The sequence below is a fragment of the Rattus norvegicus genome, chromosome 8 (assembly GCF_021556685.1).
Source record: "Rattus norvegicus strain SHRSP/BbbUtx chromosome 8, alternate assembly SHRSP_T2T, whole genome shotgun sequence".
NCBI classification, from domain to species: domain Eukaryota; kingdom Metazoa; phylum Chordata; class Mammalia; order Rodentia; family Muridae; genus Rattus; species Rattus norvegicus.
In genome coordinates this window covers 130154571-130170966 of record NC_141541.1, presented here as the reverse complement: position 1 = coordinate 130170966, position 16396 = coordinate 130154571, and the positions used below count along the sequence as shown (strand labels likewise).

At 43.3% G+C, this 16396-nt stretch overlaps 2 protein-coding genes across 33 annotated transcripts in view; one reads left to right on the top strand and one right to left on the bottom strand.

The window, feature by feature from the left end:
* Nucleotides 1-13: 13 nt before the first annotated feature.
* On the top strand, nucleotides 14-4690 carry C8h3orf86 (similar to human chromosome 3 open reading frame 86). 4 transcript variants are annotated; one of them, XM_087560199.1, is made up of 4 exons: nucleotides 26-77; nucleotides 1045-1099; nucleotides 1865-2003; nucleotides 2298-4690. In XM_087560199.1, the coding sequence occupies exons 2-4, from the start codon at nucleotides 1045-1047 to the stop codon at nucleotides 2425-2427; spliced, it is 324 nt and encodes a 107-aa protein (XP_087416325.1). In that variant the 5' UTR covers nucleotides 26-77; the 3' UTR covers nucleotides 2428-4690.
* The window catches only part of Tcaim (T cell activation inhibitor, mitochondrial), a 31258-nt gene continuing 19195 nt past the window's right edge, over nucleotides 4334-16396 (bottom strand). For 28 of the 29 annotated variants that reach the window (NM_001433879.1, NM_001433880.1, NM_001433890.1 and 25 more), the window contains 6 exons: nucleotides 15548-15670; nucleotides 13045-13142; nucleotides 12568-12659; nucleotides 8343-8575; nucleotides 6897-7028; nucleotides 4334-5862 (listed from right to left, as the gene is read on the bottom strand). In NM_001433879.1, coding sequence (NP_001420808.1) covers nucleotides 5622-5862; nucleotides 6897-7028; nucleotides 8343-8575; nucleotides 12568-12659; nucleotides 13045-13142; nucleotides 15548-15670 — 919 coding nt within the window. In that variant the 3' untranslated portion in view covers nucleotides 4334-5621. The remainder of the gene's footprint in view (nucleotides 5863-6896; nucleotides 7029-8342; nucleotides 8576-12567; nucleotides 12660-13044; nucleotides 13143-15547; nucleotides 15671-16396) is intronic. The other variant, NM_001110838.2, reaches the window with a different exon arrangement.

The window sequence follows — 16396 nt, the reverse complement described above, 5'->3', positions numbered from 1 at the left end:
AGCTTCTAACACTATTCCTACTCTGTGAAGTTATCTGTACAGACTCACCACCCAACAACCTTCCAATATTCCTGCAGGTCAGCCTCGTGGGCCTGAGAGGGTGGAGTGGAGTGTATGACAGGAAGGAGGCTCCTTTGCCTGTGCACACAGAGGCTCAGAGAATGCAGAGTCAAAATCCTGCTGGTTGGCCTGGGTGATAGATTAAGTAGAGTTACTCAAGGCAATAGCTGCTGTGTCCATTCTAAAGAAAGCAAAGTTGTTGCCAAGCTCTCTGGAAAGTGTCCTAGACTTACAGTCCTTGCACCTGCTCCAGGCAGAATTCGCATGAGCTTCCTACTGCTGCTAGAACAATTGCTGACTTATTTATTGTTGTTGTAGGTCTTGATCCTCCTGCCACCTCTTAAAAGCTCCGAGACACAACAATGCCACCATGTCTGGCTCTCCCTCACTTTTATTGATAGCTTTTTCTGTTGGAGTGTTGGAGTCCCAGAGACAGCAATATTGTAAGGCAAAAATTTCTACTACAGCCAGGCCGACTTGCTCATCATGGGAGTGGGAGGAGAAGGAAGTGGCCCTCGGCTGCAGCAGAGGGAATCTTTTATAGGTCTTTCATGATCTCTGTAAGCAAGCAAAGCCTAATACAGAAGTGGAACTTTGGTGATTAGCATTTAGCACAAACACACTGTCAAAAGTTCTTGAAGTCATTGTGGTTTGCCCGTTTCAAAAAGCTCTGCTTTTTAAGTCACATTGACCTAGTTCTCAGGTTGTCTTTGTGGTCTCTTGATTTGAAAAAGAGTTTGAACAATAGAAACATAAATTTCATTTTACTTAAGAAGTACAAATATCAAGATCATGGAAATGAGGCAAAAGGAAGAATGGAGGCCCTCTTAGCAGATTAAGTAAATGATTCGACTCATTTTAAAAAATAAATAGTGAAGGCAGAAATGGAAGAGTCAGCTTTTAACTAGTTTCCTTCTCATGGTTTCCACTTAGCTCCTTCCATGCTCAAGTTAGTAACTTGGGTTAAACCCTTCTCTTGTTTAGATGGTGATGGGGAGCCCACCAGAGAAGACCACTCAGACATGCTTTATAGCCAACTGTAAGTCTTGATGCCAGTTGGCTGGGACTATACTCAGGTATTTGGGACCCAAATGTAGCCCAGGTGTTTAGAGCAAGGGGCCTTTAAAGGCAAAACTACGCCCTGTAATCTTGCTTGGCAGCTTCAGGGGGAGGTTTTGCACAAGCAGGTAGTTTAATAGAAGCCAAAATAAATTAGCCTGGCACCTTGACCTTGGATTCCTAGAAATGAGTTGGTATTTACATCCAGTACACTGTCATCTTCTCGAATTCTTAAAACCATCTCTAAAGCACAATGTAATGCAAATGCCGTAGAACTCGGAGTAATAAGAAACACCTGTGTGTGTTCAGTACATCCAAACATCTTATTTAGGTTTCTACTGCTGTGATAAAAAACAATAACCAAAAGCAACTTGTGGAGGAAAGAATTTATTGCAGCTTACAACTTTCAGGTTACATCCATCACTAAGGGAAGTCAGTGTAGGAAGTCGAGCGAGGCAGGAACCTCCAAGTAGAGGTCATGGAGGAATGTTGCTATTCCAGAACCCTTCTATATCAAGAAAATGAATCTGGGTACGGTGGTACATACCTTTAATTCCAGCACTTGGAAGGAAGAGGCAGGCAGATTTGAGAGTTGGAGGCTAGTCTGCTCTACACAATGAGCTCCAGGACAGCCAGGGATGCACAGAGAGACCCTGTCTCGAAAAAAAGAAAAATCGGAAAAGATTATCCAAAAGTTAAGGGCAGCTTTCACCTGTGCCGCCTGATCCCGTTTTCTCCGTTTTAGATATGTCTAGGAGTCAGCTTGAACAGGAGAAGAAGTTCCTAGATTCTTTTGTCTGGGTAAACGAGATCACTGGAGAAACCACCTTTCCTCCAGGGGAGGGGACTACACCTGCAGCCTCTGGAGAGAAGCGTCCGGCAAGGTCGAGGTCTCCGCGAGGGAACATACCCTGCTCGGTGGCTGCTCACAGACCCGCTTCCCCAGTGAACCCCGAGGCTGTGGGCAGAGGCCCCGGGACAGGAAGCTTGCTTCTACCCGACCTGGGCATGCCCCGTGTCCTGTCCCCACCAGGGAGCGCTCTGCCGACGCAGGACCACCTGGGAGTGTCCCCTCCACTGGCCCGGGTGTTTCCAGCTAGCCCCTCTCCGCCCTGGGCCCTGTCCTGCAAGCTAAGGAACGTGCTGACAGGAAACAACCGGTTTTCCTTTTGAGCTAGGGAGTGCCAAGGGAGCGGTCGCCCATCTACACTTGCAGTGCCCTCTGAAGGTCCCATCAGCCGCACCCCCAGAAGAACAAGTTTACAGGAATCGGCAAAACGCTTTCAGACCCAATACAAACTTTTCTGATTGCCTTCTACATCTTCCTTTACCTCCTCAGCTGTCTTGACACTTTGAGGGTGAACTCAGCAGTTTTGGTGTTGGAGTCAAATCATCTGTGGGACAGAAGCAGGCCTTGGGTGGAATGAGAACAGGCCAGGGATCCACTCACTGGACATAGAGCACAGCCAAGGGGCTGAAACTTGTTTTTCAGGTTAGCACTCCACATGCTTCAGGACTGTGCTTAGTGTCCCTAGTGTCTTCCGGCTCCAGCCTAGGACAGGCACTCATGTCAGAGTTCCTTGAAAGGTTGTCACCTCAGTCTTTCGCTATTCTCACTGTGTAAACCAGGCCACCTGCCTCTGCCTCCCAGAGCTGGGATTCCCACTTCTTACTGTTTTAATTTAATGTGTATGCATGTTTTGTCTATAATCCATCCATCCATCCATCCATCCATCCATCCATCCATCCATCCATCCATCTCTATTATATCTATCTATCTATCTATCTATCTATCTATCTATCTATCTATCTATCTATCTATCTATCTATCATCTATGCACCAAATCTGTGCCTGGTGCTCACAAAGGCAAGAACACATCCTCTTGAACTGGAGTTACAGGCAGTTATAAGTAGCCATGTAGGTGCTGGGAACTGAACCCTGGTTCTCTAGAAGAGCAGCCAATGCTTTAACCACCGAGCCATCTCTCCAGCCTGACCAAGCTTTTCCTGAACCTCTTGTGATGAAGACTCTGGATAAGCAAGTGTTGTGAAGGCTGGAATCTGGCTCGGTTCTTAGTACCTGCTGCTTGCGGACTTCAGCTGTCATCCCTTGCTGCTAGAAGCAGACGGTTACAGAGGCTGCCAATGATCAGCACTGAAGAACTTCTCCTACCAGAGCAAAAGGATCCCAGTCAACTTATTGGCCCAGCAACCTGCCGATACCATAGCACCTGTACCCACTCCCAGGATGGCTTCTGTTGGCTGCAAATACAACCTGTAGAAAATCAGGAAAACTTCTGGGGAGGGTCAAATCTCTCCCATTCTTTTTCTTCTGACTCTTGAGGAGGTGGATAGGCAGGTGCAATAGTATTCAGCTAAGAAGAGCTTTAGGCTAGGTAACAAGGACACAGAAAGCATGCTCAGATCTAGTATATTGGTCTGTAGGCTTTGGGGGTGGGGGTAATGGACCCGTTACACTGGTTCTTGATTGGATGCAGCTGTGTTTTACTAGGTTTCAACACAGACAGAAAACACTCCTCCAAAGGAAATAGGTAGTTTATGTAGAGACAAAAGGCCAACTATTGGCCTGTAACCGTTTGGAGCTCCTAGTGACCCACAATGCTTTACATAAAAGGCCAGTCTCAAGACAAACAATACCGTAACACTCTGGGCTTGGGACTGGAGCAGGTCTGCCTTTGATGTCATCAAGTGACTGCACACTGACCAAAAAGAACAGGCTGTCTTCCCTCCCCTGTGTGCTTCTAGGTCCGTGGGCAGAGTAAGCCCACCCACCACCACAGGGCCTAGACGGCCCTCTGCTGGTATGTGCTCAGTCTTTAGGTTCCAGGAGTCAAGTGGCCCTGGCACTTTATCTCATGAGCCCACTTCTGAAAGCCTTCCTCTCTCATCAGCTCAGAGGCGGCGTAAGGGATAGAAGCCTTAAAGGTGCAAAGGAAGGAAGAGGGGCTGTGGCAGCCCATGCTGGAGTTAAGGATGTAGCCCCCAGCTCTCTTTGGAGGGGATGGGGAACAGCTCAGATGTGAGTTGAGCTCGGGCTCCTTTGGAGACCATTTTGTACCAGAGGCTTCACCTGTGCCTTCTGTGGTGGTAAGAGGATGTACCTCTGCAATGAAGTTCACAGGATCCTGTCTAGTAACTTCCTACCACTACAGTCATGAAACTCAATGGCTAGAGAACATGGAAAGCAGCCGCATGGTGGCCAAGGCATAGTTTATTATGAAACAATTAGTTCTGAGACAAATCCAATGTAACACAGATTATACAAGATTCCATATTAGTTGATACTAGACATAGCTTAATCCGACCAATTTTCTAATAAATTTCATGTTTGACGAGACCCCTCCCCATCGCCCCAGAGTTTCTCTATGTTTAACAACCCTGGCTGTCCTGGAACTCACTTTATAGACCAGGTTGGTCTTAAACTCACAGAGATCCACCTGTCTCTGCTTCCCAAGTGCTGGGATTAAAGATGTGTGCCACCAAATCTACTTAAGGACTGTTTCTTATAGAGAGTATTTATGGCAACATTTATAATAGCACGGGTCAAAAGCCACATGGCACACACAATCCTTTTATAAACCACTTCTTATTTTGAACATATATTTGAATTGTTTAAATGAATGATGTTTCAGAAAAACCACAAACATGAAAAACTGACTTTAGCATCTCCTTTGTTATAATGCACTGTGGGTCTGCTCTGAACAGACAGCAGACCTCTCACTGGGCAGGAGACAGCTGAGACCAGGGGAGGCCATGCTTTGCCTGAGAATGAGCTGTAGCACAAGGCTGTCTGGGCCAGAGCTGAAGAAATGAAGAAAGCTTTTTAAGGAGCTTCAGGCTACGTTAGAATATTATATCTTACTCATCTCGAGGATGCCTGTGCCTACCAAGAATATGCTCCACTGATATTTTAATTGGTAGAAAAATCACATATTTAAATTCTCAGCCACTGATGTTTTAGTAAACTAGTTTCAGACAATGTTAATAATATATATTTAAAAATCTTTCTTTTAAGCAAAATTTGGTTTAATTTTTAATTTGGTTATTTAATTTTTGCTATTTGTCAGTCATCTGCTTTGAATAACTGTTGATTATAGGCTACAAAGTGTGTGTGCCTACAAGGTGTAACTATGAAGGTGCACATTAAACTGTGTTGCATGTAAAAACTGAGTTCCAGTCCTAAAGAGCTACACAATTTACATACACTCACATTCACTATATAAAAATATATGACTCCTACAGAACCTTCTATTGCGGATCTTTGAAACAGTTTTCTTCTAGTATCTTTTGCCATCAGCATCATACGGATAAAACCTTTTAAAAGCAAGTTTCTTAGCATAAGATCACTAAAAAGAAAACCCACTTTTTTATAGCAGCAGTTAGACACTTTGTTCTAACATGTAAATACTAACGTTATATCAAACTGAATTTAAATAAATTCAACAGTTTTTCATTTCTTCAGAAAATAAAACAGATCTGTGTTACTTCATGGCTTCTCCTTTCTTCCAGTTCCATGGGATGCACAGGTCTCCATCTTGCATAACAGAATAGAAATGTGAAACACACAGGTGCATCCCATGCAGATAAGGCAGCGACTGTTCTAGAAGTCTCTTACAGCAATCTACCATCTGTCTACTAGAAATGCTGGGTTCTTTATATAACTTCTCCAGAGAAAATTTCCTTGTTGAAGCCTGTATCAATTCATTTTCAATAACTTTTAACCTATTAAATAAAAAAGGCACCGTAAGTCATTACTAAATAGAATACGAACATACTCTTCAATATGGGGTGATGGTGCACTGTCCATACAAGACAGTCAAGTGACATGTCAAGACTTACCCTGGCTGATTTATTTTCACTCTTTAAATATTTTAACTCGACAAGTATTTAATAAATCTTTTTAGCACCAGGGAGGTAAAAACAATATGCATCTTATTCCTAATTTTCGAAGATTGAATATTTTTAATGTTTTGGGTGTTTTATCTACATACATGCCTGTGGACCACCTGTGTGCTTGGTGCCCTCAGACACCAGAAGAAAGTGGTGGAATCCTGGAACTAGAGATACAGAAGGTTGTGAGCCACCATTTGGGTATTAGAAATCAAATGTGAGTCCTCTGGAAGAGCAGTCGGTGCTCTTAACCACTGAGCCATCTTTCTAGACCGATAATACATAGTTTAAAAAACCTTTATATATGCCCCTTAGCCACTCCTAGTGACTAGGAGTAGAAGTCCTTCCTGGGATGCTGAGGATGGGCTGTGCCTGACCTAAGCTGCTCATCCCTTGCTCATCTGTCTGAACCTGCAGCCCACCTGTCTGTCCATTCTGTCATGGAGAGGACCCTTTCTCCTCTACACTGGACACAGCTCTACAGCCTAACATCTGTAAGAAGGAAACCACTGGCTGTCAAGCAGTTCAAAGTACAAACAACATGGAGACAGGACTACTTACGAACTACAACCATCGACACTTTAGAATTTAAATATAACAGGACTAGAGAGATGGCTCAGCCCTTACAAGCACTTGTAGCTCTTCCAGAGATGCAAGTTCAAATCCCAGCACCCACATGGTGCTGCCTGTAACTGCAGCTTTGGGTGGTTCAGTTGCCCTCTTTGGTCCCCACTGATAGCAACAGACAGGACACCAACATGTGAATAAAACAGCTGTAATGCAAGTAATGCTCTGTAGTATCTGCTTCAAGGTCAGACCTTCTGCACCAGAGGGGACTTGAGCCTCTGGAGGCAGATTGTACTTACTTCTCTCTTCTTCTCATATTTTCTCTTGCCTGCTGGGCTTTGGTTCTCATAAATGACTGCAGGCTTGCTGGATCCGAGAGGGCTGGGATATTAAAATGCCCAAGTTCATGCAAGCTTGGTGCATACCTGTCACTGAGATGGAGCATGTATTAAGGGAAATATCACCACCTCCAAAGACAACGCTTCTTTTTTAATTGCAAGTGACTGACAAGTAATCATCACAGTCCACCTTAAGCTGGGTGTGGTGGTGCACACCTTTAACTCCAGCACCTGGGGGCAGAGCAGGTGGATCTCTGAGTTTAAGGCCAGCCTGTCTACAAAGCTAGCTGCAGGACAGTCAGGATTCTACAGAGAAATCGTGTCTCAGAAAAACAAAACAGAAAAGAAAGAAAGCAGAAACAAAGTCCACCTTAAATTGATAGTGACACTGATGATGAGGAGATCTATGTGCCAGGGAGGACCTGAGATTGCATTTATGTAGCACACAGCTAAGTTCGGGTAAAGAGCACATGAGCGCATGCATGCTAGCTATTTACCTAGCATCTCATGCTTCTACATGATCGACTTCACTGGTCAGCGGCCATATGTTCAAAGAATGTTCTAGAGATCCACTCTCCAGTCTGTTAGTTTGGTTTTTGCTATGCAGAACAGGGCTGTGAACACAATTCTTTTCACAAGCAGTGACATTCTTTTGCTGTGTTTTTGAGATAGGGTTACATTGTTTAGCTCAGGCTGGCCTGCTTCTGACTCTTAAGTACTGGGACTAAAGTTGTGCACTACATGCCTGGCCTCCATTAAATAAAGCCATATAACATAACACATATGTTATATAATATGCATAATCTTATATAAAGCCACACTAATAAAATTATATATTAATATAAAAATATGTAATATTATATAGTTTTATATAATTATATAAATAAGCAATATATAATTATATATGATTATATTTAAATAATATTATACATATAATCATATTTATATTACAGATGTTATTATAAAGATATATTTTATATAAATAACTAATATATGATTATATAATTATAAATAAATAAGAAATGATTATATAATATAGTATATGTATGTAAAATTATATAGAATATAGCACAACACATACATATATAATATATAATTTATATATTATCTAATTTATAAATACAAGAGTATATTGTTATACATGATATACAGTACTTGCATGTATATCTTTCAGTCTCTGTATGTGAGTGCAGTGCTTGAGGGGGTGAAAGGCAGTGGCTCCCCTGGAGCTGGCACTGCAGGTGGTTGTAAGCTGCCTGATTTTAGCACGGGGGATCTGAACTTGAATCCTCTACAAAAGGATTATCTACTCTTACCCACTCCTTTATTTTATTCGATTACTTTACAAGAACCACACAGTGAGACAAGACAAGGCCTCAATGTACACCCGTGCAGTTCCATGCTCACCTGCTGAGGATCATCTGCAAACCACTCAGACTCTGAGGGCGGGGAGGTGCCCTGCTCCGCTGCAGCTGGTTGTAGAAGGTGTCAAGGAGCGAGTAATACTCGTCCAGCGTGAGTGCAGGCTGCAGCTCTTCGATATAAACCACCTGGATTCCCCCTAGGAGATGGCTTATTTGGTCTTCTAAGGCTGACATTCTCCTCTGAAGGTCAAAATAGTTTGGCAAGCTTTCAAAAAGCTATAGTAGTAAACAAAAAGAGAGATGTATTTAGTCTTAAGTTTAGGGGTCCAGTTAATGAGAATTTTTAAAATTTTTATTTTCTTTTTTTTCGAGACAGAATTTCACTGTGTAGCCCTGTCAGTTCTGGAACTAGTTTGGTAGACCAGGCTGGCCTCAAGTTTGGAGGTCCTCCTGCCTCTACCTTCTGAGTGCTGGGATTAAAGGGGTGTGCTACCACTGCCTAACTAAATGAGAAAGTTTTAAAAATTATTTTTGCAGATGGAATGTTCAAGTAAAATACAGTAAAAAAAGACAATATAATCCTGGAAATACTAGTATTCGAAATAAACTATTAGTCTAGGGGTCTTAGACGGGAACTAGAAGAGGCTGCAGAGAAAGAGAAACCCTGAGTAAATCAGCCCTCGGCACTGACAGGCCCAGGCTTAGATGTGCACGTGTAGATTCCATTTCCTAAGCCTCCCTCAGATCCCAGGCAAAGCCTGGCTCACACGGTGGCTGCCAAGATTCACCAAAGTAGACCAGGGTTTAGAGACATAGAAGTAGGATGATTTGGGGGTGGGAGGGGAGGTCAAAACCAACAAGATGCCGAGTGTGACTGGTTGGTCATGTCTGTTGGTGAGTGGAAAGGGAGAGGCTGAGGGGAGGGAGGACCACAAGGATGTAGGCTGTCTACTGAAAACTGGGATCTGTATCTGGGTAAGAGACTAGAAGGCACCAGGCAGTCTGTCATGGAGGTAAGTACCGAGTTCTGTAACAATCCATCAACTACTGGCTGTTTTGTAAAAACAATCCCACTTGCTGCCTCGACTCTCCTCACCTTGGGTTACTTATGCACATGTGGTAAGCACATCCCAGGTCTTGGAGAACTGTGGAGTCATACAGCGTGCACTGCGTTTCTGTAAGAGGAAGCTGGTGCGTGTCTCTGCATGTGAGTTCAGACACACTAGTGAGGCTATAAGCACTCTGTCAACTTGTGTGCTTTGTTTATACTGTCTTTTCACATGTGCAGATCCACCACAGCACCCGCCACATGGCCTGTCAGTGGCCAGGGACCTTTGCTGGTCCCATGTCTGGGCATCCACAGCACTATTCATCCTTCCTGTGTATAGAACACACCCCGGACACTGACTTCCCACCCCCGGCCCAGGCCTCTGCACTAACAGGGTCTTTCCTCACTTCTGAGCAGGACTTATACTCGGTCAAGTATATGAGGACGTCCTCTGTTCTTGGATGCTATGAGTGTTTATGTGTCAATTTCTGCATGACAGTTTTCATTCCCAGCATAAATGCCCAGCAGTGAACTTTTGGGTCACAGGCCAAGCACGTTCTTTATGTTCTTTGATGCTGTGCTCCTTGCAGAGGACCCGTCCATGGATTCGCATTGGCAGTGCAGGATAGCCAGTCCTCTGCATCCTTATCACTGTGTGCTGCCGTTTCCAATCAGCAGCTCTCATCAGCATGGCGTTGTGTAACACTAACTTTTATTTGCCTGTAGTAATTGCTGTCTCAGAGGCTTACTGCCCCAGTCTCTAACTTAGGCAGAGACCTAGAGACTTCTCACCTCTGTACAATCTAATCTAGGCCTCTGAGAATACGCTCACCTTTCTAGCTCTTTCTAAACTCTTACCTGGCTAGTTCAACTTAGCTATTCTGGCTCAAATCCTCTCTGAGCAGAATGATTCAATTTGGCTTCTCTCAGCTTCTCCTGAATTGCTGTGCTTGGCCTCTTAACAATCTGTTCTAATCTTCTGGCTGTTTCTTATTCTCTGGTCCTTTCTGTTTTTATCTGTGTCTAGCTTGTTTTCTCTTCAATCTGTCTCTGCAAAACTCCCTGAAAAACTACCTTCCTCTCCTCCCCTTCCCTCTCCCCCTCCCCTCCCCTCCCCTCCACTCCTCTCCTCTCCTCTCCCTGTATTATCCCTTAAGCAGCTTCCTTTTCCTCTCTGTTCTCATGAGAGGTGGGCATATCCTATTTTGTCAAATCTTTCTCTGATTCATCACTTTCAAACTTTACCTCCATAGTTTGGGATTAAAGGTGAGTACTAGGGGCAAGTTTGTTTTCCGGGCAGAGGGATGAATGGGGTATGCTAAGACTGAACTACATCACAAATAGAAACAGCTTTTTTTTTTTTCTTTTTTCTTTTTTTAGTAAATAACACAATCTCAGGGTTCATAGGTGACTGAATATCCTGCACCAGGGTTGGAACCCAGCCCCTCACAGGCTGTGAGTGAGCACTCTGGCTCTGTCCCATACCCTGCTCTGCATGTCTGTCATCTGCACACTCTCTTCTGTGACATGTCTTTAGCACATTTTCTATTTTTTTTAAACTCTGAGTATTAAGAGTTCTTATACATTTTAGATACAAAATACCTATTTAATATGTGGTTTGAAATACCAAGAACAACAATTATTATTATCATTTGGTTTTTCAAGACAGGGTTTGTCTATGTAGCCCTGGTTGTCCTAGAACTTGCTCTTAGATCAGGCTGGCCTCGAACTCAAGAGATCTGGCTGCCTCTGCCTCCAGAGTGCTGGAATTCAAGGCATGTGCCACTAAGCCTGGTTGAAGATGTATTTTATTTATCTATATCTTATGTTTATGGGTGTTTTGTTTGCATGTGTATCTCTACAACATATTAGTACCTACTACCCTCGGATGTCTGGAGTTACAGATGGTTGTGAACTGAGATGTGGGTGCTGAGAATCAAACTTGGGTTCTCTGGAAGAGCACCCAGTGTTCTTAACCACTAAGCCATCTCTCCTGTCTCTTTACCACGTATTTTATTGAATAAATCACCAAAAATCACAGAGATGAGATGGAAAATAAAAACATGAAGATGTTTGCCAGCGGCGGCACACGCCTTTTTCTCCTAGCACCCAGGAGGCAGAGACAGGCATATCTGTATATTCAAGGTCAGCCTGCTCTACAGAGTGAGTTCCAAGACAGTCAGGACTACGCAGAGAAACCCTGTCTTGCAAAACAAAAACAAACAAAAAAATCCCATAAAAACACCATCACCAAAAGTTATCACTTAATGCAAATTAAACTTCAGGTGAAACATCATACACCTACTAGGGTGTCATAATTAAAAATTTTCATCAAAATTGAAAACATGACTCTCTTTGATATGATCAAATGGTATATGGTCCAACAATACTACCCCAGGAATCTACCCACGAGACGAAAACTGTATTTCCCATTTGTATTTGTATAAAGCAGGCATAAGTGGCTCACGTCTGTAATTCCAGGACATTGGAGGCTAAGGTAGGAGGATTGTCACAGGTTTCAGATGCGTTTACTTTACATAGTTCTAGTCCAGCCAAGGCTACATAATGACACTCTTTCTAAACAACCCCCCCCCCAAAAAAAAAACAAAAAAAGAAAAACAAACTAAACAAAAATGTTCACATCAGGGACTGTAGAGATGACACTTGTTCTTGTAGAGGAGCTGGAGTCCGATGCCAAGCACCCACATCGTGGTTCACATTGTCCATAGCTCCAGCTTCAGAGGATCCATCCAACACCTTATTCTGACCTCCTCATGCACTAGGCGCATTTATGGTACACAGACATACACACATGCACTTACATATAAAATAAAACTTACAATGTTAAAAAACTGTTCACATCAGCTCTATTTAAGATTTTAAAACTATCCCACGGGCCTGTGAGGCGATCTGTGAGTAAAAGCATGCGCTCAGGTTTGAGGATCTGAACCCATTCCCGGGAGCCCAGGTCAGGAAAAGAGAACAACTACTTCAGCCTGCCCTCTGACTTCTGTGTGCACAAATGCAGACATATATACAACATACACACATGTAAGAACGAGCTATCTTCACCTTCAAGCACTAGTCATGTGAGATTACCGGACTGGAAAACTGGAGCTATGCTTTCAGATGCTGCCGTCTGCTGACGTAATAGTGTTGTATGGCATGAAAGTACACAGAGGCGAGTCAGAGAGGCAGCTTGCTTTTGGCTCTTTCTTACCCGTGTCCAGTGATGGTGGACATCCATGGTCCCCAGCATCACGTGGCCCAGTGCACTCATACCAGAGCGGTCTGTGAATACAATGGTGCACCCTGGTGACAAACACAAACCTTTGGTTATGGCCTAGAGGATTTGTCCTTAAAACACCGTGCAAAGACTTATTTAAACTTAGTGTGCACATGCAGGACTAAATCAGTACTGATTTAGATTCTAGAGGCTTGTACTATATTTCTGCTCATTTAATGGAATAGATTTAAACATTAAAAAAATTTTTTTTCAAGACAGGGTTTTTCTGTGTAGCCCTGACTGTCCATGAACTCAGAGATCTTCCTGCCTCTCTCTTCCTCCTGAATGCTGGGATTAAAGGCGTGTGCTCCCCTTTTAAGAGCTTAACTCTGATGAAGTCAGATGCCACTACACTTTTGTAGGGGCATACTGCTGCACATGCTGCTGTGAGAGAGAGAGGACAACAGTTACCTTTTGCATTCTGAAGCGGCTCCAGATTCTGCTGTGCTAGGCGGCTAAGACTATGTAGCTGGCTGCAGCGATGGGCGACTCCCCAGCCTCTCTGCCACCTAAGCCAACAGACACAATGACATTAACAGCAGCACCTTGGAGGATGAACAGGCTTTCATCCCAACTGCCTGCTTCTTGACAAGGTCAATGGCTGCTTCCTGAAGCAGACATGCATCGTGTTTTCACTGATCCCACGGTTCTAAGATGGTCACTATCTCTCCTAAATTTAAAAAAAAATCCTATTATTCTTATGGCTGTGTGTGGTGGTGGTGGTGGTGGTAGTGATGGTGGTGGTGGTGGTGGTAGGGCTTATGCCACTGCATGCCCACAAGGTCAGAGGACACTGCCAGGAATTGGTTCTCCCTTCCACAGTAGGATCTAAAGACTAAACTCAAATTGCTGAGCTTGCATAGTCAACGTTTTTACTCACTGAACCATCTCTCCAGCTCCACCTGCACCTCCCTTAAACCCTCAGGACCTCACTATATTTGTAACCCAAGCTACTTGACTCTGAGGTGGGGATCCTGGGTATTACAGATGCATGCTACCACATACTATACTTGGTATTAGATGATTTGTAAACATAAACTTATTACTATGAGTGCATGATGTCTGTATATAGGTGCATAATGTGTACATGTGTGTACATGTCTATGTTTATGGAGGCCAGAGGACAACTTTGTGGAACCAAGTCTCTCCTTCCCCCATTATGTGAGATCTAGGGGCTGGAATTCAGGTCATCAGGCTTGATGACAGGTGCCTTCAACCACTGAGTCATCTTGCAAACCCCAAGAGATAGTGGACTTTTAAATGAAGCAACCAAAAAAGAGTAAGAAATAAAGAAAGAAAAAAGAACTATCAGGTGTTATGATAGTTATAAGAATGACCCACACAGACTCACAGATTTGAATGCACCAGGGACTGGCACTATTCAAAAGAATTAGTGTGGCCTTGTTGGAGGAAGTGGGGCACTGAGTGTGGGCTCTGAGGTTTTGGAAGGCTCAGTATCTCTTTGCCTACCAATCGTGATGTGGAACTGCCATCCACTGTTCTCAGTCTTCCTGCCGCCATGCTTCCTACCCTTGTCACAACAATGAACTAAACCCCTAGGGCTGTATGCAAGCCCCCAACTAGATGCTTCCTTCATAAGAGTTGTTTTGGTCATGGTGTCTCTTCTCAGCAAAAGAACAGTGACGAAGACACGGGAGTAAAAGCATTTCTGCCATGGTCAATGTACTGCAAAGACTTAAACAAGTATGTTGTTCCTATTTTAAAATAAGAGCATGGGGGCTGAAGAGATGGCTCAGCGGTTAAGAGCTCTGACTGCTCTTCCAGAGGTCCTGAGTTCAAATCACAGCAACCACATGGTGGCTCACAACCATCTGTAATGGGATCTGCTGCCCTCTTCTGGTGTGTCTGAAGACAGCTACAGTGTGCTTATATATAATAAATAAATCTTAAATAAAAAAAAATAAGAGCATGGGGTTTGGAGTAGAGCACGATGCTAGAGTGCAGACTTGGAACACTTTGAACATCTAGGTCCAGTCCTCCACATTAAAGGGACACACACATATGCCGATGGTGGAAGAGGGAAACTCATTCCTGAAGGACAGCCCCTATTTTCCATACATATGCTGTGGCATATGTATACACACACACGCACACACACACACAAATAAATGTCATAAAAAATTCAACTATGACCAAAATATCAGAACTTAAATCTTACTTCTGTGTTTTAAACAAAAATTCATCAGAGTGTTCCTATAGATATTTGATTGTATTCACAAAATGACAACTGAAAAATATTGGATTATCAGAGAGAAATTAAATACTTAACTCCTGGAAAGTATTAACACTATGTAATTCCTGTACTTTTATTCCTTTTTTTTTTAATTAAAAAAGTATTTTCTGAGACAAGGCCTCATTATTCTCAGGCTAGTCTGGAACTTGTCATTTGGGCAAAGATGCCCATCTTGTGATCATTCTGCCTCTCCCTCCGTAATCATGTGACTACAAGTGTGTGCCTGGTTTTTATGGTGCTGGGGATGAGACCCAGGGCCCACTGTATACTTTATTAACTGAGCTATTTCATTCCTGCATATTTAAATGTGTGTTCAAGTGTGGAGGTCTGAATGACACTGGCTGTTCACTAGTTGGAGGAACTATTTGAGAAGGATTAGGAGGTGTGGCCTTGTTGGAGGAAGTGTGCCACTGGGGATAGGCTTTGGGGTTTAAATAGCCCAGGATTTCTCCATCTCATGGTTGTTGTCTCAACACCTAAGCTCTTAGCTGTTGTTCTAACGCCATACCTGTCTCCTGACCATGATGGTCATGGACTCACCCTCTGACACTGTCAACAAGCTCCCAATTAGGTGCTTTCTTTTGCAAACTGCCTAGGTCATGGTGTCTCATCACAGGAATAGGACAGTGCCTAAGACAACTAGGGCATTTTCTTTATTACCTGATGTCTGACAGTTGTAGAAGCTCAGATAGCTCGTTCTTGAGACGATCCAGCTCCTTCCTAAGTGGCAGACTGTTCTTCAGCTTTTTAACAGCACCTTTGCCATTGCTACCTAACCAGGACCTAGACCCAAAACAGAAGAAACACTTTATCTTTCCACATGTGGCTGTGGATGGAGGCCAGTGGCAGAGCACATGACTAGAACAAGTGAGGTCTTAGCTCCATCCCCAGGACTGCAAACAAAATAAAATCAACCAACAGTTCAAACACACACCTTAAACTAGTCCTCTGTTAGGCTGAGCTGTAAATCTGATATTTTTCTTTTTTTTGACACAGGGTTTCTCTATCCAACAGAGTCTGGCAGTTCTGGAATTTGTTCTGTAGACCAGGCTATCCTCAAACTCAGAGATCTGCCTAACTCTTCCTCTGACGTGCTAATTAAAGGCTGCACCACTACTGCCTAGCTCAAACCTTTACTTCTAACAATCCTACTTTTAGAGATTGCCTACCCTTGCTGAATCATGCTACAGTTATGGCAACTTCTTTAAGTATTGCAAAATATTAAATTTTAATCAGACCAAATCTATCACTAGGTTTTAGAGATGAAACAGTTATGAAGAATGAAGATTCTTGGGCTGGAAAGATGGCTCAGTGGTTAAGAGCACTGGTTGTTCTTCCAGAGGTCCTGAGTTCAATTCCCAGCAACCTCTGTAAAGGGATCTGATGCCCTTTTCTGGTGTGTCTGAAGACAGCTACAGTGTACATAAATATAAATAAATAAAGACGTAAATACATACATACGATTCTTGTAAGCCTTTAAGTCTCTTTACTGCTGTCAACAGTAACCAG

Coding starts and splice junctions, on each gene's coding strand:
- C8h3orf86 (XM_087560198.1), top strand. CDS start 1,045: ATGGTGATGGGGAGCCCACCAGAGAAGACCACTCAGACATGCTTTATA. Junction 1,100..1,864: donor GACATGCTTTATAGCCAACT/GTAAGTCTTGAT, acceptor TCTCCGTTTTAG/ATATGTCTAGGAGTCAGCTT.